Raw genomic sequence first — 21,728 nt, forward strand, 5'->3', positions numbered from 1 at the left:
TTTCCCCAAAAACAAAACAAAAAAAAGTTTTGCTGGATTCTATCTAAACTCCCTTCATGCGTATGCAGGACAAGTAAAAACAAAGAAAAGCTTGGAGTAGCTAAGCCAGAATCCTGCACTTCACACAACATATAAGCCTGTCAATTGTGAGAACATTTCTGTAAACTTGCAAGCTGGTTTTAGGATTGCATGATAGATGAAATGCCTTGTTCTGTTTAAAGGAAATGATTAGTTCTTCTTTCATCTGGTTAGGCAAAAATAAATTACACATGCCTTGGAGTAATGCGTGTTGAATCTGTTCTTGGGATATCTGTATCATGGTCATCTCAATATTGTGTAGCATTAATAAACTTGCGTCTTAGGCCAAACATTATCAGTTACCAGTATATGAGAAGCTATCACCAAGGGGCAAAGGTATGCAAGAAAATGAGTCCAGGGCAACAGTATTTATTAGAACCCTTTTACCACTTTAGTAAATCAATTGGTTCTCTTGTTCAGAGATCAAATTATAACTCCGCTAGGATAACAAAAGAATGACCAACATGAAAGCCATACACCCGCAGACTTTCACATCTCAGCGTTAAACAATTTTGTAAGCGTGACGGCATTGAGCAAATCTTACCTTGCAAGACCTCGAACAATTTCAGGGAAAATAGTGCATTTCTCTAACGCTGGAGCCTGTAGGAAAAGATCCACAAGGACAGGAACGAGCTTCTCAGCAAGCAGATAACCTGGGATGCTCGCCATTGTACCACAAGTGTTTGATCCAGCGCTAAGAGATGGGTCTTCCGTGTTAGCGGAACTAGAATCAGGCATCTGATGCTTTATCATCTTATTACTGCCTGTGGAAATAAAACTTACTTTCAAAGTTTTGCTCATTCCAAACAGAAAACAAATCCAGGTCAGGTGCCAATTCTACTACCATGAACATGGTGCCCAGTGCTGGTTTTCTCTGGCTTGTCCTCTGCACTCTGCAGAGATGAATCAGATATCGGAAGATATTGCAAAATTTCCCCTAGAAAGAGGGACCACATTGAAGAAAGATGCTCGGCTGGATGTAACAGAGGTAAGATTTCGAGTACTGTACGCTGCAAAGGTGGAACATGGCCCTGAAGAAAAGAATCTGAAATCTAATTAGCAAGATTTTCATCTGCAGTGGAAACTCAGAGGCTATCCATAATTCAAATTATCTTCCTCGCTCCCAAGATTAAATGTGTCCTACAAAACTCGACAAGAAATTCTTCCCAACCAATTAGTTCTATAGAATATCAAGGAGAAAGCTTTACAATTTAGAATTGGAAAACATAAGCTCGTTGATTTGTTTACACCCACTTTTGACAATTTTTGCAAAATTAATGATAAGATGATGTGGCGTGAAAGCCCGGATAGTGGGTTCAGGTTAAGAGGATCAAGGTTAAGGAGCCAATTGTAATATGGCAAGGATACACCAGATCTTCCCTGCCTTGTGTTCACCGACAACCTCCTATAGTTCGGGGGTGATCAAGATCTCAGGGACGGATCTCACTCTGGCAGATTCTCAGGGAATCCCTACAGAATATTCCTGGCATTAACTTGGGCTTATGCATTAACCAACCACTACGACGGGCAAATACATAAAGATTGAGTCATGGTGAGATTACATCCGCACTCGCCCGAGAACAGGTAAGTCCTCCCTGTAAGTGTTAGGGTTTTTCGTCATGTGACACCCAGGGAAGCCATTTCTAGCTAAGACGTGGTTAGTGGGTGAGAAGAACCAAGGCCTGAGCCCTGGAAAAGTGGAAGCATTTCGGATGAAGACTGGTTCAACTCTTCACATGGCAGCCATCAAGGGGACTCACATCAGAATCAATGGTTTGGAGATAAAAGGAAGAAGTTTGGAGATGTGGGACACTTGTCATCCATCCAGAGCCCAAGCATGCCTAGTCTCGGGGAGAAAATGGATACATCTCAGATATAAATAGGTTAATTCTGGTTAGGCCTAGGGCTCTGCGCCCTAAGACACTGCCAATTTCCAACTCAAGCTTCTCAGCCTTTCAGCTTACTTTCAAGTTCCAACAACTTAGATTATTTAGCATTTTGCTTCTTTTTCCTAAAATTAGCAAGCTTGTTCTTTCGTTAGAAGCCTAGCTGACTTCATTCTCACTTTTTTACAGTTTTGTCTACTTTTGTCTACACTCTAGTAATAGCGTAGCAATTGGTGCACTTGTGTTTGTTAACTTTGTTTCCTTCCATTTCCCAATTTGTTTGGCATACCTTGCTCCCTAATTTGTCATTTTTAGCTTGTCAACCGAATTCTAAGCCCTTAGCAGGCAAGGCACAAACATGAGGTGTCACTACAACCTTCCCAATAGGTTGTGACATAATATCTGGTTAGAAGTCACCATTTGGGCTCTACGCTGAAGTCCACGTCTCAAACACGTACTGATCTTAGCACCTGTCCTTTGCCAAGAGGTGAACTCCATTTCCTAACAACCTAAGCTTTTGGGACATTTTTTTGATCCGCTTTTGGGACAGTTGGTAAATTGGCATGGCATCAGAGGTTGGGAGAGGTCTTGAGTTCAAGTCTCTCTACAATTTGTTCCCCGTTTGCATTTTGCTTCTCCCCTTCGTATTCTGTTTCGCTCTATCTATGAAAATTTGCATCTCCATGTGCAAGACGGGGTTGCACGTGAGGTAAGGTGCTAGGTAGCTTGATATACATTGTTGGACCCATTTCTTGACAGCATAATCTTTTCGAAAGTTGGTAACTTAAGAAGAACACAATCGTAGCACATAGAGAAATCATAACTACAACCACACATAGCTTTCTGGGTAAATCAATTACGAGAAAACACTTCTGTTGTTTAACAGGTAAAGGATAGATAGCCCTTCTTTTGACTCTTTTATCTAGAATCCTGAGGAACCAAAAAGTAATAGACATAATTCTCCCCCTTCAAGATCAATAACCTACAAAACATGCTTTTTGTATCAAGATAGAAAGCATGTACTTATTAATTTCCCCATAGATTTCTTACATCTCTTTGTAATATTGGGTACCATGGCCAGAAACCAAAATGACTACAAAATGCAGTAGCAATCCGAGGTGTTAGCATTATGAATTAAGGGTTGAAAAAAAAAATGTCGATCGGAAAACTGACTTACAAATTCTGCTTCAAAGTTGTTATTGGTAGTACTGTCCTGTTTAAATGCCGTATGCACGACTACTAGTAACCGGGTGTACATGCCATTGTCAAACATCCCTTGTGCTTGCACATATAGTTCTCCTGTCAGAAATTGAAGGTGCAAAGAAAGACAATCATGCTTCTTTTGCAATGCAAATACCCTAAACTGGAACAAGGAAACATCAAATCAGTAAATATCGTCCATGTCTTCACAATCATATCATTTTTCACAACAGAAAACACGACGACTGCCTCAAGCACTTCACAGATAAGATGGTCTCTTTATTTTTTAAGAGATCGCAATACGTGCTCGAGTATATGATTTGGGACAATGAAATTAAGAAAATTGTGATCCAAGTTGCTGTAAGGTATTACCAAGACCATGTAAAATCTCTTGTTTCACCTTGCTAGCTGCATTACCACCATAATTCTTTGAACTCTGAAGAACAAGCTCATAAACTTCAAGAACTGATTTGAGGTAATCCATTGGCAAGTTTCCCTGATTCACATCACTTTAGTTAGAAGATAAACAGATGCAGACAGTACTATGTAACACAGCTAACTAGAAGCTTATCAGAGTGGGACTTCCAACACAACAATAGTCCTAATGATTATTTTAGTTCCGGGATATAGAGGTAGCTGCAATTACAAAATGTTTTACCTTAGGAGAATGAGAAATGACAGTGGACTGCAAGCAATTTATTGCTGCAAGAGAAACCTCTTTACTACCATGTAAAATGCTACTCTTAACAGAAAGCAGTAGTGATTCCCATCCTGAAGACATATAACACCTAAACAATAAGTGAACGGATTTTTGACCAACTAGAGTTATCAGGGCAGTAAAAAGTGAAATTGGGGACTTACCGGACCAAAAGTTTCTCAAACTTCTGAGAAAAGGAAAGAAAGATCGTAGAAGTCGTGCTATTCCACCCATTACCAACACAAGTGTCTCATCCCACTGTTTCTGAGCAGTGTTACGGCTGCAAATCCATTTAAGAGAACATAGCTTGAGCAACTGGTTACCATATTCAAAAAAACACTGAAAATTAAAAAAACAGAAGAGGAAGGAGAAAACTTTGTTTGGGAAAATTCATATTACCTATGATGGATGAGCATGTGAACTGCTTTTCCACCTCGCGTTCCAAGCTCTTTCCCTTGCCATTCATCTTTTGATGAGGTTGCAGCCTACACCCAGATGAACTGTCAAGAAAGGCAACAAGCTCATGATGCATTTTCTTATCTTGTAATCTTTTGTTTACCATGTGTGAAGCACGTTCTAATGTTGGGAAGACATAGTTCCAGAGACAATCTTCCCACATACTCTTGGAAAGTTTGTGCCCATGACTTCCAAGTGTTTGAAAAAGTGTCCTGACAGCAGAATTTCTGACCTGATAAACGTTGGCCCACCCGCAGTCAAAAGGTTTTAACATACATCAGGCAAAACCAATAAACACTTCTACATATCTTCCTAATGGAATGGTAGAACACATCCGGACTGGCAATGGAATCAGAAACTTTTACAAGACATAAATAAAGAAGTTAGCAGGATATATAGGAAAGGAGATGAAGTTTTCTCTACAATGGTGATATCCATAAGTACAGATGCATTCATGCACCTGCAAATTGAATATACTGTTTAACCAACAACATATAACAATTCTGTTGTATGGACTACAACTGATTTTATTGCAAAGGGGCTTCTGTTATATGTTTTACCAAGGCGCCACATAAGACAATCAAACATGTAGACGGAATAACTAGCAACAAAGCAGCAGTGATCACAACAAAAAATCAAGGAGAGTTCCAGGACTAGATTTTTAATAGTCGAGAGCTTAGATATGGAATTATGTTCCATCAGTTTGGACAACTTAACTTTTGAGAACTGTTTTCATCGAACTGATAATAGAGATTTTCCATGCAGGTAATAAATTTCTAATGATAAAATGTACAAAAAACCGAGCCAAACAAATTATCAAACCTCAGGCCTCTCATCAGCTCCTAGCTTTTGAAGCAATGAGAAAACAGAGAACAGCAACTTGTCACGATCAACTACATTTATCAAGGGGGCTTGGTCGCTGAATCCATTCATAGAATTGGCAGCTTCTTCTTCCCTGTTTACATCCTCCATTTGCTTCGAAGTGGATTGCACATCCAGAATTCCTGTAATGTCGTAGCACGGAGGAAGGGTAAACTATTTGTGTAAGTTCAAAGCGCAGACAACTACCTAGTAAGTAACCATATTGACAAGACCACCTGAACCTGTCCCGTTTTCCTCTTTGAGCCCATAAAGAAGCCCCTTTGCAATAAAATCAGTTGTAGTCCATAAAAGGCCTACGGCAGTTAAGCTAATATTCAATTCTGTATTTTGAGCACTGTATGCTCCAGTAACATCTATGCATCTGCAAAAGTTATATTAATACTGATATTAGCCCATAACTGTTGATCTTTGATAACTTCTATTATATGTAGGACAAAAAATGGCAGTTCTCCAAACAAAAAAGCCTTATCCAACTAGTTGTGGTCGGACAGGAACTCCAGTTTCTGTGGCTTGCTTCAAAAGGGACCATATGTGCCAACACAGTGGGGTCCTAGAGTCCTAGGGAGTGTCTTTTTAAATCGCAATCTTTTAGCTGTTCACGTTTTGTCAAACTAGGGAAATAGAACTAAGTTCAGAGCAATGTGTCAAGGTACAAGCAAGTCAAATATTCTACAAGTACCTCTTTTTCATTGCCATGGAGGTTTTTTTTTTTTTTTACTATCTTGCATCAGAAGATTGACTGGGGCGCTTCTCTTGTCATCCTAAATGTAGGATGTCAAAGATAAGCCATTTTGCTTTTGCAGATGACTTATTTGTGATTGTGAGGCTGATAAAACATCTTTGGAAGTGGTCAAGATGTCTCTTGATTAATCTTGTTGGAATTTGTCCCACATTAAACTGGTTTAAGAGTTGGATATAAAACTTCCACATGGAATCAGAGCAGGCACATTCCATCGTAAATTTTATAACAAAAGTTAATCAATCCCACACCTCACAATGGCAGACCCAAAAAAGGCTACACAATGATAGAACCCAAAAAGTGGCCACAGAGCTAAATGCAGTGCATGTGAGGGGGAGTGTTAGAGTAGTTATCCCACATTGCTTGGGTATGGAATCCAAGATCACTTAACAACATTTGGGACCTCTCCACTCATTGCCAATTGATTTTGAGTTGGATGCTTTAACATGGTATCAGAACTAGGTTTTCATAGGCTTTTCCCCTTTGTTCCATAGTTGCACTTTGTTAATTTAGTTGTGATCCGTATGTTTAGGATCATTTGTTGACCTCTCCACGCGTGATTCAGGGGTCGCATGTGCGGGGGAGTGTTGGAACATGTCCCACATTAGTTAATTATCACCTAGGAAACTAGTATATGAGCCTAGACAACCTCTCCCCTCATTGCCAATTGGTTTTGAGTTGGATATAAAGTTTCCACAAATCTTATTCTTATTCAGGTATGCAACCCAATCTGTAGAAGATCTCTATCTTCTTCTTTTCTTTTCTTTTCTTTTTTTTCCCTGGGGTTACCAATGCTGTTGAGGAGGAAGTGAAGATCATTTTCTCATTCCAGAAAGCATCTTCCATATGAATTAGCCTGGGGTACCACTCATTTCCATTAGGCTCAAGTATGATGACAGCACTCAATTCAATCTGGGTCCGATAAATGGCTATCTTATGGAGGTAGGATGCAGCTTATTCAGTCTATCCTTTTCCGTGTACAAGTGTATTGGAGTTGCCCGTTCATTATTTGTCATCCAGTAAAGGGGACATTGAAGGGTTCCTAAGGCGTTTTTGTGAACTGGTGAAACCTCAAGCAAGTAGAGGCTAAAGTCAGTTGGTCTTCTATTTGTGCAACCAAGGAGAGAGGTGGTTAGGCTTTAAGCCTTTGAAGGAATGCAATAAGGCAACTACGCTCAGGTTCACACTTAATTATTTAAGGGACAGTTTATGCTGTGGAAAGGAAAGTGCTAAATCTCAGGACATTGGGGCAGCCTTTGATCAAGTCTGCGGAAATGGGGAAGATACTTATGTTTGGACGGATAACTGGCATCATCAGGCCCTCTGTATCAAAGAGTTGGGGAGGTGGTACCTGTAATTTGGGGAAATCTTGGTACACTAAAGTGGTGGCCATCATACAAAATGGGACCTAAAATTGGACAAGCCAGAGTAATAGGTTTGAGCAACAAATCATGGAGCAAACTCCCGATTCCCTTTAACCCCAGGTGAACAATCTGATAGTGCGGTGTAGCTTCCATCCTCCAGTGGGATTTATACTACAAAATCATCTTGTGCCTCTAAATGAACGTTTAGACCTTGGCATAATGTTGCTTGGTTTAAAGGGAATCTCCCCGAATGGAACTTCAAGTTATCGTTACGTTGCCTGCAGAAGTTAGCCACAAGGAACAGATTCAAATTGTGGGCTGTGTTTGAAGATCCCAGTTGCAGTTTATGCAGTCAATGAGAAGAGAGTCATGATCACCTGTTTATAAGTTGTGAGTTCTCAAAGCATGTCTGGTCTGCTATTCTAAGAGGTATCAGATTCATAGAAGGCCTGAGCATTGGAGATCAGAGTCGGAAGATAATTCAGTAAACCAACAGCTCCTCTTTTAGGAATTATGTGTTAAGCTCTCTTCAGCTGCTACTATTCACCAACTATGGAGGGAGAGGAATTACAGGATCTTAGTCTAGAGTAAGGATCCTTTGGCTGTTATTTGGACTAACTGATATACGGTATAGGTTAAGGTCTTGGATAAAGAAGGTATCTCAGGAGAATAGGGAAGTTTGGAGAGCTTTGGAGCTTCTACTACTATTCCAAGGCAGCAGAAACAGGCTCATTGATTTTGTTTTTCTTTGTACACACTTCATAATCAGCCAAGGTGTGGCTGCTGAGGGGTATGCCGCTTTGTTTTGTTTGTAGCCCTAACCTTTTGTTAATAAAAGCTGATCCACAAAACCAATAAGGTACTAATACTGATGCAGGAGAATAAAGTTTTGGTTTTGATTTCCTGGTGCAAGGGAGCAATTTTATTGTCTTGATTTGTTTTCACATAAATTCCGTAAAACTAATAGCATATTTCAGAAAAGGAGGCCTAATCCCATTATTTCCTCATGGTGCATATCACGAGATTCACGACCCTTTCCTTCATCCATACCCCAACAAATTTTTTTTGGCAAATTTTATGGCAACCCAAAAGAATCCTAAACAAAGACTAGTAATAAGGTATACCACCTGGCTTCCTCCTCTAGAAAACAAAGCTAATCATCCCTCTCACCTTCTTCCAATTTTCTCCAATGGGGCCTACAAAGACTCTTCCCCAGGATGATCCTTCAAAATAGCTCCAAATACTCAAATGGAAGATGCTGAATCAACGAGTCAAGAACTTATGAGCTACATCCACCTTCTCTTGAACCAATATCTATCTTCAACCTCCCAATGGATGGCTAATGAGGTGCATACTTCTACATAGGATGACTAACAATGCACCATCACCTTCTACATAGGATGACTAACAATGTACTATAACCTCAGAATCACAGACAAGGACACGAGAGGCACGGATACGACTCGACATAGACACGCGGATATGTTATTTGCATAAAAAGTAGGATGTACACATTAGCGATACAGTGAACTGTATGGAACCAAATATGCGGTTAAGTTTATATAGCACCATTACATTCCAGATGGACTAAAAAAATTATTTAACAAATAGGGCTTGTACGCAGCTAGGAAATGCAACTCTCATGGTAGTGTGACTTATTTCGATTTTTTCCCTCTTATTCAGGTAAATATTGCATATCAACTATACAATGTGTGATGATAAGTAAATTCTTGCATGTTGACATCAACAAGAACACGGAGACCATATTAGTTAATTATCAGGTCTTCCAGACAAAGTTGCAAGCAAGCATGCATAAGAGCAATGCACATTTCATCCTCCTAAATCCTCCTCTTAAATAATTCATTAACATATCTTTCAAAATTATCAATCAATCATAAGTGAAATTTAAATGTGATACATCAAGTTCCATTCTCATAATCCCATGTTAGTAAGTATCTGAGAAACTCGGTTATGGAGTAATTTATAAATCAGACATCTAACAAGTGTCAGACATGTTGCAAAAATAGTGTTGGACACTTGAATTGTGATTTTTAATGCTTAAATGTGGACACAAAACGGAAATTGCACAGATCCAACCAAACTGCTCTAAAATAAATGTGGGCCCCACCATGTGGGTCCCATTTGTGGAGCCCACATGTATGTGAGGGGTGTGGTTGGATCTATGCAAATGTGTTGTGTATGTAGCATTACTGCACAAAAAAAGATGACAAGGCTCTATGGGTGATACTCGTCAGTCATCACCTTCTATGTGTCAATGGTGCATATCAGAATTCAAGCCCGTCGTGGATCAGAACTCCATCTGTAGGCCCATATTTCCAATATGAATTATTTAATCTAACTCTAGTTTTGAGGACATCCTAGCTGACGAATCTGTAATTCAATGGACCTTTTATTAGAGGAAAAAAATAGGTTCAATCAACCTAGTTTTCGACGTGCACACTGAATGTTAATGAATTTTGAAAAATTTCATAGAATGTAAGACTAAAATGTTTTAGACCATGGATGAAAAGAATATCCGTATACCCACGGGTAGGTCTATAATTCCTTGTGGAAGAATAAATGTTGGACTTATGGGGATAGCTTTTGGGATCACTACATGTCACTTCTTATTTTCATGTTTTATTCAATCCCAAATGTAAATGTCGTGGTAGTAGCACTTGTACAATCCCAAATGATTAAAGTTAGCATCATAGTTCAACTAACAAGCATTGTAAGGATGCTTTTCAAGAAAAAAAAAAAGCATTGTAAGGTTCACAATGATATATACAACTATGGAAGGGCAACCAGGACAAAGGGTGCAAAGAAAAAACTGCACTAACGGAATAAGTTATTGTAAATACTAAAACTGAGACTTACACATGAAGGCAGTCTGCAGGAATAGACGAGAGCCCATCATTCATAATGACGCGTAGACTCTAGCAGAGAAAATTTTAAATCAGCTTGAATCTAAAATGTAGCTCTAAGTATCACAATATACAGATCATGTTGTAAAAGGACAAGTGACCTGAAGCATCCCTGGCATAAACTACATAACTTATACTCCCTCCGTCCCGTTTTGTTTGTCAATTATTCCTTCGGTCTCTTTTGTGTCTATTGCGTATATCTTTCAATCTATAATGTTTTTCATGATTTCGACAACTTTGTATTATAGAACAAATTGAAATCTATCAGATAAGATCCATATTGCATATTTTTGAAGATTCACATTGAAAAATGTACTTAGTAGACATAAAAGAGACAAAAGGAATAATGGACAAACAAAATGGGACGGAGGGAGTACAAGAAAAAAAAAGGATAAAAAAAATGCCATATTATTACAGCAGCTGTAGCATGTGAAAGTGAAAAATAAATGCATGAAAAGGAGATCTGTCAAAGATGAAAGTAAATGTAGTAGTCAAGATGTGACATTTGAGCTTTGTTTTGTCGATTAAAAACAATTGTTATAGTTGAGGATATGGTAAGACGCTGAAGGTAAAATGAGCGTTTAAAAAACAAATGCTTTTTGATAAGTGTGAACAGAAAAACAGTAAAATCAAACTTCAATTTCAGCAATTTTTTTGGTATAGAAGTAGATTTAACATATTCTGTTGTCAGCAACTTTATTCAAAGAGATGATTACACTGCCCTCCAAGGTTTTTGACCATATCAGGAGCATGTCCCATGGTTTCTGAAATAACTTTGCTCACCCTTTTTTCGACAGTATAGTAAACTTCTACCATTAAGTTACCTCTAGATCTGCTAATAGAATCTTGTACATCAGCAACTTTGAATCCATAGATGCCAAAAAAATCCTCTTTTCTACAATTATAAGGAAACCAAAATGGCCCTTTTTCTATCCACACAATCAAACACATGAAGCCAGTACTACAAATCAGCCTCCACCAACTTATTCATCAATAAATTATTTTCTTTCCCAGGATAATTGTATTCTTAGTTGGTGGAATGTTGTTCTTAAAACAAAGCCTGCCTGGAGAATTGCTGTGCTCTGTGCAAGTTGCATACAGAGGGGCTACGAAGCACGAATAGAGAAGCATGAAACATAGTTATTATCTGAGCATATTGGCCTGTTTATACGTTACAACTTTAAAAGGAAGTATTACTTCCACAATGCAAGCATCCAAAAGACTTTCTAGTGAATCTGAAGTATATAACGACAGGGGGAGAAAGATAAAAGAATAAGAACCAGAAGACAGAATACATAGATAAAATTAGGATCATGACATAATGATGTAATGCTATGTAGCACCCACACTCCAAAAGGGCGCCGTGTCCACATATTGGACACGGGGACATGGCAGGGACACGCGGGGACACATATTGGACACGCCACGTGGTGTGTCCAATAATTTTTATTATTTTTTGATGGGGGACACGGCTAGGGGTCAAAATGTAATATTTTTAAAATTTTGGGGGGTTAATATGAAATTATTCAAAACATTTGGGTTAAACTGTAATTTTCCCTTTGAAAAAATTTTATACAATTTGTGAAATTATTCATATACAATGGTTCATAATTTTTTTATACATATGTACATATATTTATTTATTTTTTATTTATACACGTGGCGTGTCCCCAACCGTGTCCGTATCCCCATTTTTTTAGAATTGCCGAGTCTCGTGTCCGTATCCGTATCTGTATCCGTGTCCGTGCTACATAGATGTAACATATTTCTATTTCCAGTTTCGTTTCATCATTATGCAATTATAGTGACATGGTATAAAACAATATATCTACCGCCGGCATCTTTTTGGCCGATAGATACGACTACCTAACCAAACAAGCTTAAAAGAATATTGAAAATTAATTGCAAAACAAAAGCATACAAATCTACTAGTCTGTCCTTCTGATGTCGAACATCAAGATTAATTCATTTGGAACTACTTAGATGTAGCAGTCATATAAAACGTACTGGGAGGATTCAAGTAGCCAGAAGGAAGAGAAGATGTAATCAACGTCGCCAAACTTCTGAATAAAACCCTCACACTATTTTCAAATCAATTATAGAAGACAAAGGAAGATGCAAACTTGATCAAGTAGCCAGAAGGAAGGAGAAGATCTAAATGTTGCCAAACTTATTCTTATATTATGTACATGTCCACTAGGTTAAGCAGGACAGATGCAGAAGCAAAATTCCAATATGGCATTACATAGGAACACCAAACTACAAGACACAAGAAGGATTGAAGTAGCCAGAAGGAAGGAAAACAAGGAATTTTTTTTTTTTTTTAAAACCAGAAGTAAGCCGGAGAAGCAGGAATTAACATTGCCCAAACTTCTGCACAAAACCATTGCATCGTATTTTCGTGTCACATCTAACTTCATCTTGCGATAAGATTGCATCACTGACGGTACCATTTTGTCTTGTAAATCTTCAAGATTAATGAAATTTTTCGCCTTTAAAAAAAAAACTGACTCTACCATTTTATTATTTTAATGACAATTTAGGTATTTTGCTACAATTCATGGAAACTGATATACCATGCAGTGATAGTCAGAAGCATCGCTAAAACACAGATGTAATAATCAAGTGATGATAACCTGAAATCCCAGTGTGACAAGATCCTTTTCTGACTCATCCGCTACAGACCTTTAACATAAATTGAAATGAATAAGTCTCAGCCAATAAAAGACAACCCAATTAACAAAAGGTAAGCGGAAACGAGTTCTTAAGTAGAAGGCAAACCTCAACATTTCCAGAATACTTGGCCAGCTGTAATGCAACCTTTCTCCATGCATCTGAAAGCAATTCGAAAAACAAAGGCAAAGCTTAGAAATAGAGAGAGAAAGTAAAGTAGCATATAGTCAATTCCAATATGTAGCGACTTACCTCTAAAACATGCAGAAGAATCTTTAGAGCTCCAGCACGAACATCGTTGCTTCGCGTTGAAAAGTAGAGTACTCTTAGTGGTGACACAACAGCACACTCGAGTGATCTCAATTCTGTATGCAAATCTTCCATCTAGAGAGAGAGGGAGGTGTCAATGAAATAAAAAAAAGACTCTTAAGCTGTTGCCTGTTAAGCAAGAGAATAGACAATTCTCACATCACATGATTCGACATGTAGTCTGAATGCTGCATTTTCCTGAAACTGATCTGACCCCAAAACGGCACAAATTGATTGGTCCAATGCATCAAAAGCCTTGTTTCTTAAGTGCTGATTAGAATTATCAGCAAGCTGCAAATATATGGATGTCAACACACTAGTAAATGTTGGAAACACCATCAGTCTCAAGCTTCCATTGACTATATATTCCAACCCACCTCGAGGAAATGCCCAACAACTTGATCCCATAGAGGCTCCACTCCTGTAACAGAGTAGATAAAATTTACAACAAAGCAAATGATTGTAGTTGAGATCCAGAAAAGACATCTTTGTCAATACATTTATGGTCCTCCACTATAAGATTCCATATTTCACGTATATAAAATTTAAAAAAAATGCAGTTTCAGAGATATCACAAGTTCACAATAAGAGCGGCAAAGTTTTGAAAACAGATGAAAAAAGTAGTTGAAAACATTCTAGCCAGCCAAGGACCTTTTCCATATGTTACTCCAATAAGATCCGTCAAAGTGAGTTAATCTATCATCAGTAGGCAAATAATCCAACCAGACATCTGCCACTCCGGTTTCTGGAGAGAGAATGCCACCTTTGATGATTTACTCCAAGGCAGCATGCTCACCCAGATAACAAATGCTCGATGGTCCAAAAGCTTTGATTTTGTTCCCAAGATAGTCTTAATGTAAAATTTTAGTCATGCAACACATATCCAATTATGTATACGTACAATCAAAATGCCAACATCCAGAAGACCAATCAGATAGTCAATTACAATTTGAGACACCCACAATACTAGATATGAAAATACTCCACAATTTTGTGGCAGACCAAATAATATAAAACAAGAAAATACAAGTCCAATTGTTTACAATAACCAAAAGGAAGGCTTTATACATCTCAACAGGTAGCACCACAATAAAAAAAGCCCCTGGGACACAAGAAATAAAGCAAATTGCCAATGTCAAATAAGAAACATTACCTCAAGAGTCAAAAAATGAGAATGACTAAAGAAGTCAGTCTAAGGTGACTAGGTGAGCTATAAACATGAAGTATTGGGGAAGCAGAATTATGTTACATTAAGTCTACAAGGAGCAGTAAATTCATAAACGTGAATCTATCCTTATTTAGAAGACCAAACCCAAATCTGGATAATAAATCAAGAGATATACAGGAATCAATTCCTTCCACCAAATGTGGGGGATTTTAGGTGAAAGGCACTACATCAAAATATAGCATCATATGTGGCATGGTTAACGATGTCTGCGGCTGAAAGGACCAAAAATATGAGATGGTCGGTGGCACCTCAGGCGGAAGTCACTAAAGCCACCGTGATGTTCCCTTCAGTTTTGAGTTTATAGAAAATAAAGAACCAAAGAGAATACGAAATTGAGAAAATGAGAAAATTAAGTCATCTGTCATCTTATACTTTTACAACTAAAAAGTACTGCATTATGCAAACAGAAACCTATAATGTGATAGGAATTGGAGAGGGAGTATTAAGCAACGCTCAATTTATGAAGTCCAAATAAAAATGTCACATCTATGCAGGCATTCACGTTGCGTAGTTGGTATATTGCTAAGTGAAGGGCCAGTGGTTGGCATTTATCCTGAATACTAGTAACTACAAACATATGGATTTAATTGCACTATTATGATGACCATTCTACTATTTATAGCAGCAGGGAGCTTTACGTAAAACATGAAATCATTGTCCATATTACGATTCCCACAAAACCGAGGCATGACAAGGATTTCAAAATCTTGCTCGTTTTGGTGACAATCTCGAACTCTTGGCAACTTACTTTAGGATGTTCACTGGAAATTTCTGAGTATCTGTTAGCCATCAAGCTCAAAGTTTGATTTATAGCTAATATTTTATCCATCAAAAGAACTAGTACTTATATGAGCACCAACTAATATCTAATCAAGTTGAGATCAAGCAAGCTTGATAAGTAGGATAACAGATCTAATCCTACGGCAGGCTTGTCACATTACAAATAAATAAAAAGTACATAAGTGACGTAATAAGGTGAATCCAACAACAGACACGAGCAAAGGATAGAGATATGATAAATGAAGAAAAAAGCTTAAGGCTATCATGAAAATAATCAGAGTGAGAGAAGGAATCTACCACCATCAGACACCACTATTATCTTGATAAGAAAAAAAATAATTATGATAAGAAAATGAATTGAGTCCGTGTATCTGGCACTCTAGATGTTTAGGTATTCTAACAACAAAAACAAGAAGAATATAATGAGCTTAATAGAAGTAGAAGTATCTCAAAAAGAATACTAGAGGCAGCATGAAATAAAAAACTATGCACAAGAAACTCCTCTAATGTCATTCCATACTTACTGTGAAGATTATTTACTAGGATGGATATAATTCTCTCCACTGAAAAACTGATGCTTCCAATTTTTTGACTTGATGCTTGTCCAACACCACTCACATCTTCAGTTACGCATTGATGTGACAATTGACATAGTGCTGAAAGAAGTGATTTAACTGCAGATATCTGCATCAATGCTGAACTCTCAAACAGCTTCACAGGAAACAAATAACAAGGGTTAGAGCATGTAGATTCTTGATAACCCAAAGAAAAAACATACATCTAAAAATGACAACCTCACCTGAGAATTCAAGGAAGAGAGTATACTGAAGTCACTGTATTGACCAGATGACTCTCTTGTAAACTTTGGAACAGCGGTTGAGATCTCCTACAAGTATAACACAACGATGGCTTCATGAGTACTCGATAATGACCTTATTTGGAATAAAGCTACGAGGAAAAAACCCATAAAATCATAGTACATGATTAAAACAATCACAAATCGACATTTACGGATCCACTGTTTGTTTTTAAGACACTATAAAAGGAAAGAATAGATGCAACAATATTGCCAAGTACGTATAAGCTTAAATGCGCATTGGTTTGCAAATACATTTGGGATTTTGACTAGCACACATCAAATGAAATGACGAACTTCATTTTTTTTTATAAGTAAAAGATTATATTACCAACAAGGCATTAAGGGAACGCTGCCCATTACAATTGAAGGCCACGAGACAAAAAGGCCTTGTACACTTGCACTCCTATTCGACTGAAAAAGCTCAAACCAATCTAAAAATTGGTCAAGAGATGGGAAACAATCATACTTGTCCCAACTATACAAGCTATTTAACAAAAAACTTTTAATTTTAAATAAAGGCTTTTCAATCCCCTCAAAGCATCTCAAATTCCTTTCACGTCAATCACCCACATCAAACAAAGAGAGATCATATCCCAAACACGCTTCCTTCTTTTTCCCACTCTAGCACCTTTCCAAGCAATTAAGAGTTCCATGACACTACTTGAAACAACCCATTGAATCCCAAACCAAGAGAACACCAAAGTCTGAAGCTCCCAAGCCATTGGGCAATGAAGGAAGAGGTGATCGACCGTCTCCGCATCCCTTTTGCACATACAACACCAATTTACCATGATTCTCCGTCTTCTAATCAAGTTATACTAGTAGTATTCAGTGTGGCCGAATCTTAAGGCTAAAAGATCTGAACCTAGTTCGACAAGCCGTTAGATGTTTGAATTCAACTAGTCTTCCCTCACAAATGAAGCAGCCTGGCTTCGCAAAAGGCTAAAATCATGACTCGCAGTGGAGACATGTCTGGACTTATGTATATGTAACAGCTAAAGCTTCCGCATATTAGATGGCCTAAATAAGAAGTGTTGCAATTTGAGAATGGATAGCCAATAGTAAATCAGCCTTCTTCTATACCTCCTAACCAGTTCGTCACATGTGAAACCACAATTGCTTAAACTTTAGGTTCATATTCCCATGGGACATGGAACATTGAACCACATGTGCTTTGGCTTGTGCTACAATGCACTAGATAATGGAGATTTAGTCTATAAATTACAGTGGCAAAAAAAACCAGAAAGAAAAGGACAATAAAAATAACAGGGAGCAAGTGAAAGAGGAAAATCAGTACTAGAGGAATAAAATACTGAAAGACAGTCACACACCTATTATTTTTTATTTTGGATAAGTAATAAATTCTATAGAAAAGGCATCAAGAGGATACCGCTCATTTACAGAGGAACGCGGGGAACATAAAAAAAGGCCAAACATTAAAAGGACCAATACACCACTCTAAACTCCAAAGTATCTGACATGTGAAAGAAATGATTCAATGTAGGGTTGCACTCCCTTGACCAGTCACACACCTATTATGTTCTTCGTCTAAAGAAACAAATGGGCTTTTCCAAGGGGACTTAAGAGGATAGGCTGTTCCGAAATGAAAGAAGTGCCAACTAATTGGGACAATGAGACTATTGGTCTCCTGTTCCAAATCTATCAAGGATATGGTCAAGAATCATGTGCAAGATGTTGCTTTTCAATTTACCCATGATACAGGCACATTTCAGGATAGACTGGAACAACACTAAACTACTCAAATTGAAGTTGTGCTTGACATATCAGCAACATTGAGTTCAACCACCAACAGAATTCTCCTCAGGACAAATTACGCCATTGGGCATTGGTCCCTGTTGTTTCAGCGAGATTTCACTTTGATTGATGTAATTTCAATTTCATCAAGCTAAACCCTACACTCTATGGATGTAGTCCCTCCCATCTTTCAGGTCTTTGAACTTTTACAAGAATTCTTTCACCTTAACCTTTTCAGTTCTTTAAACTCTAGAGCATCATAGTCCATTTTATCATTGGTTATTTGTTAATAAAACTAACATAACTATCACTCATACATAAGCACATTGAACTGTGGTGCGTGAACTTCCAACTCAAGCTGGAAAGGTTCTGCAGCCCTACGTTGAGCTCTAATAAGTAATAAGGCCAAAGAATCAGATTACCGGGAATAAAACAGTTCTTATCAACTAACCTGAAAATAAAAAGAATGATTGCTTTAAATTATTTATTGAGATGCATGAAAATAAAGTTGCACAGACAATTTACAAAGTAAGTACGACAAACTATAAAATACCACACACAGCGAAACTGATTTAACTATTTGATTACTGAATTTTAAGGAATGATCTTCCAAAAAACCTGAGTAGTTGCATGAGGAGAATGGATTGCTCGGTCTAAAGCTGCTAGAGTCTCCAAAACCTACATTGGAAGATAAAGTTACAAGAACAAACCTCACTGGTTTGATATGGAAATGCAGAAAGGCAGACATACCAAAACCCAAGAGGGGCCCAAAACGTTGTGTAGTCTGTGAGCTACATTGAAGAGAGTCCTTAAGGCCTGACTTGCCAAGAGCAAAAGGCAGACAGTAAGACAACCTTAAGTTTATTAACAAGAAATCAAGTAGAAGGGATCAACATAGTACTAGTGGGTAAGACAAGCATTGTAAATACATACCTGCACATTCTTCGGAGTAAGGACAACGCCATCCCTTTGATCTACCAAATGTTCAGAACGTTTTAAACCAGGAGATTGTGAAGAACTGCAGAAATAAGTCATCAGTCATTTTGTCAATCTTTCTGAAATTGGACGTCAAAGCCAAAGGAAATTTGGGTATAAACCATGAGACAGTGATAGAAAAATCCAAAAAAATTTATTGAAGTAAGGTCTTTGTTGATCTTGAATCAACACTTATTTAAACACTAACGATGGAATTACAATCAATTGAAGCAAGATCTTTATGGATTTTAACCCTACACAACTACTTCGGATGGAAAGAGAAAAACTACTATAAGAGGTAAAATTGATAAAAGAGAACACCATGCCAATTATGTTTGATCATCTATTCAACATAGGGAAAACATGCTTGTCCAGAAGTTTTTTTTTCCTTTTGATAAGTACTTGTCCAGAAGTGGATAGTCAGGGTAGAAGCAACTATATAAAGATCACAAAAAAGCACTTGCTATTTGAACTCCTCCAAAGATGAAATGGAGAATTCTCCATCACAAACAGTCAACAGAAGTTGCCAAATATAAAAATGGCAAAGAATATAATGATTTACTTAAAAATATTATCACATAAGAAATCCTCATCCATTCTTTTCCAAAGAACTCCAACAGAACTAAATGAGAAAATTTCAGAAGAGACAACAAGCTTACATAAGGATCTTTTTGACATCACATTCAAATTGGTAGACCACATCAATTTAATTAAATCCAAGAAGTATAACACACATCCAGCATGAAACCCTCCATCCCCCTCTCAATCATGACAGCCAATGTAACAACTGATCAAATTCCTCAGGTACAACATGATTAATGCAATTGTACGGTACCGGGCATATAACGACCGTGTGGGAACCTTATCGGATTGTGTCCGGAACCCGAATTAGAAGAGTGCTATTTTTTTCAATCTTGTTCACCTGGACACTCTAGGGACACTAAAGAATACACATATAAACACACTATTGAGACACCTTGTGGACATTCTCGGGACACATCAGGGGTGCCAAATAAGGTAGAAGGCTAAAATTAAAGGTTAGAAATCTTTTTTGTGTGATAGATATTGGTTGACAGATTGTAATAACATGTCCGAATGATCAAAACTTTTTGATGGAATGCTTTTGTGAATGATGTAATGGCAAAATAATGTAACACCACATGTGAAAGATGGCATATATGATATTTTTTTTTGTAATTATAGTCTTCGGTTTGTATTTTTCAATTTTCATTTAAACATCATGCAGATAGCAAAAGCACCTACCTATACTTTTTAAATGTGTCCCCAGAGTGTTGTCCTCCATTATTTGGAATCTGGGCGAAGTGTCTGGTGTTGTGTTACCTAGCCGTGTCAGTCCTACTTAACAGGCAAATATGACAAAATGAACCACATATGATGAGTGACACATTATGTAATTACCCAAATGAATGATCTATATGGAAGTAATTGTAGACTACAAAGTAAAACAAGCATCTTGAATTCCAAAAAATTGAAGAAACCACAGGTTTTAAAGAAAAAGACCACATTCACGACAAGAGCAGCACAATCCAAGAGTCCATAATGTCACTAGAAAAAGTAGTTATAATAGCCTTCAAAGAATTCTGCCTCCGCAGTAGTCATCCAACGAAAACCAATGGTTGGTGAGTTCCTCAATATACGCACCTCCTCTTGTCAGGGTCGGAGGGAATATTGATTGTAAATTTGCACAGGGAAGCCAAAAACGAGTTCAATGGTTCTACAGCACGAAGAACCCCACAAGCCTGAGTAATTACCACATGACACAATCTGTCATCTAATTTAGAAGTTAAATATCAAAGCAGCTCTGTTTTTTTTTTTTTTTTTTGACAAGTAAACAATCAAAGCTGCTCATTCAAAAGAGAGAAAAATTCATAACAGGGCCTGGGTGTATCAGTAGCATCTCCAACCCAATATCCTCTATTTCTCCATTTGAGAGGATGACATTAACATCTTATAATAATAATAATAATAATAATGATAATAAAAGGAGAGAATATATAGAATTTCATTATTCATATGTGTTACACGGTCTTGGGTAGAACTCAACCCCAAAAGCTAGCTATTGAAGTGAGGGTGCCCACATGCTTATATACTTTATATTACTTTGGTACCCAGACGATGTGAAACTTCGGTACACACACTCGTTCACGCGCAACATGCTCACTCGGTAACACCTGCCACTTGTAGGCCAAAGTCACACACCCTACCCATCTCTGGTACCTAGCTCTGATACCATGTTACACGGTCTTGGGTAGAACTCAACCCGAAAAGCTAGCTATTGAAGTGAGGTTGTCCTCACGCTTTTTACTTTATTTATATATCTTTGGTACCCAAACGATGTGGGACTTCGCTTCACAATATGAACTTCAATCATAAATCTTTATATCCCTATATCCCACTTCGCCTCACAATATGAACTCCAATCATAAATCTTAATATCCTTATATCCCACTTCGCCTCACAATATGAACTCCAACCATAAATCTTTATATCCCTATATCTCATCCATGTTTTAAACACTTCTCACTTCTTCAATCATTATTCACTTTCATTCCAAAATCTAGTACGTTTGTCATGTTATACTCAAAAAGTGAATTTGGAGGATCCTCTTTTTGTTTCTCCCATACTCCATATTTGGAGTGTTAAAGTGCATTCTGTGAAATAGAGGAAATGGAGGGTGGGTTGGAGTGAGATTTCCTCCAACAATAGAGAAAATAGAGGTGGCTTGGAAATGCCCTAAAAGTAGCTAATTAACGAAGGAGACGAGTTAGAAGATCTTTGTGAATTGAATAAACCTACTATTACCTGAGTAAAAGCCTGATAGCCCTTCAATATCTCCAATACAATAGCCTCCCCTTGGGACCTTAACAATTAACAGGTCAGAAAAAAAAAAAAATGGAATATC

General features: G+C 37.7%; 1 protein-coding gene across 5 annotated transcripts in view; it reads right to left on the reverse strand.

Moving 5' to 3' along the window:
• The window catches only part of LOC131325232 (uncharacterized), a 62,012-nt gene that overhangs the window by 3,487 nt on the left and 36,797 nt on the right, over positions 1-21,728 (reverse strand). For 4 of the 5 annotated variants that reach the window (XR_009199613.1, XM_058357370.1, XM_058357367.1 and 1 more), the window contains 23 exons: positions 21,629-21,686; positions 20,468-20,565; positions 18,764-18,848; positions 18,581-18,646; positions 18,449-18,508; positions 16,016-16,102; positions 15,741-15,927; positions 13,586-13,629; positions 13,368-13,499; positions 13,152-13,283; positions 13,008-13,060; positions 12,863-12,911; positions 10,180-10,238; positions 5,415-5,560; positions 5,140-5,321; positions 4,421-4,549; positions 4,261-4,346; positions 4,026-4,141; positions 3,823-3,935; positions 3,537-3,660; positions 3,142-3,263; positions 923-1,109; positions 623-842 (listed from right to left, as the gene is read on the reverse strand). Coding sequence is in view for 4 of the 5 variants with exons in the window: in XM_058357370.1 (XP_058213353.1) it covers positions 623-842; positions 923-1,109; positions 3,142-3,263; positions 3,537-3,660; positions 3,823-3,935; positions 4,026-4,141; positions 4,261-4,346; positions 4,421-4,549; positions 5,140-5,321; positions 5,415-5,560; positions 10,180-10,238; positions 12,863-12,911; positions 13,008-13,060; positions 13,152-13,283; positions 13,368-13,499; positions 13,586-13,629; positions 15,741-15,927; positions 16,016-16,102; positions 18,449-18,508; positions 18,581-18,646; positions 18,764-18,848; positions 20,468-20,565; positions 21,629-21,686 (2,535 nt within the window). In the remaining variant the exon portion in view is untranslated. The remainder of the gene's footprint in view (positions 1-622; positions 843-922; positions 1,110-3,141; positions 3,264-3,536; positions 3,661-3,822; positions 3,936-4,025; positions 4,142-4,260; positions 4,347-4,420; positions 4,550-5,139; positions 5,322-5,414; positions 5,561-10,179; positions 10,239-12,862; positions 12,912-13,007; positions 13,061-13,151; positions 13,284-13,367; positions 13,500-13,585; positions 13,630-15,740; positions 15,928-16,015; positions 16,103-18,448; positions 18,509-18,580; positions 18,647-18,763; positions 18,849-20,467; positions 20,566-21,628; positions 21,687-21,728) is intronic. The other variant, XM_058357369.1, reaches the window with a different exon arrangement.

Source organism: Rhododendron vialii, chromosome 5a (assembly GCF_030253575.1).
Source record: "Rhododendron vialii isolate Sample 1 chromosome 5a, ASM3025357v1".
Classification (NCBI taxonomy): domain Eukaryota; kingdom Viridiplantae; phylum Streptophyta; class Magnoliopsida; order Ericales; family Ericaceae; genus Rhododendron; species Rhododendron vialii.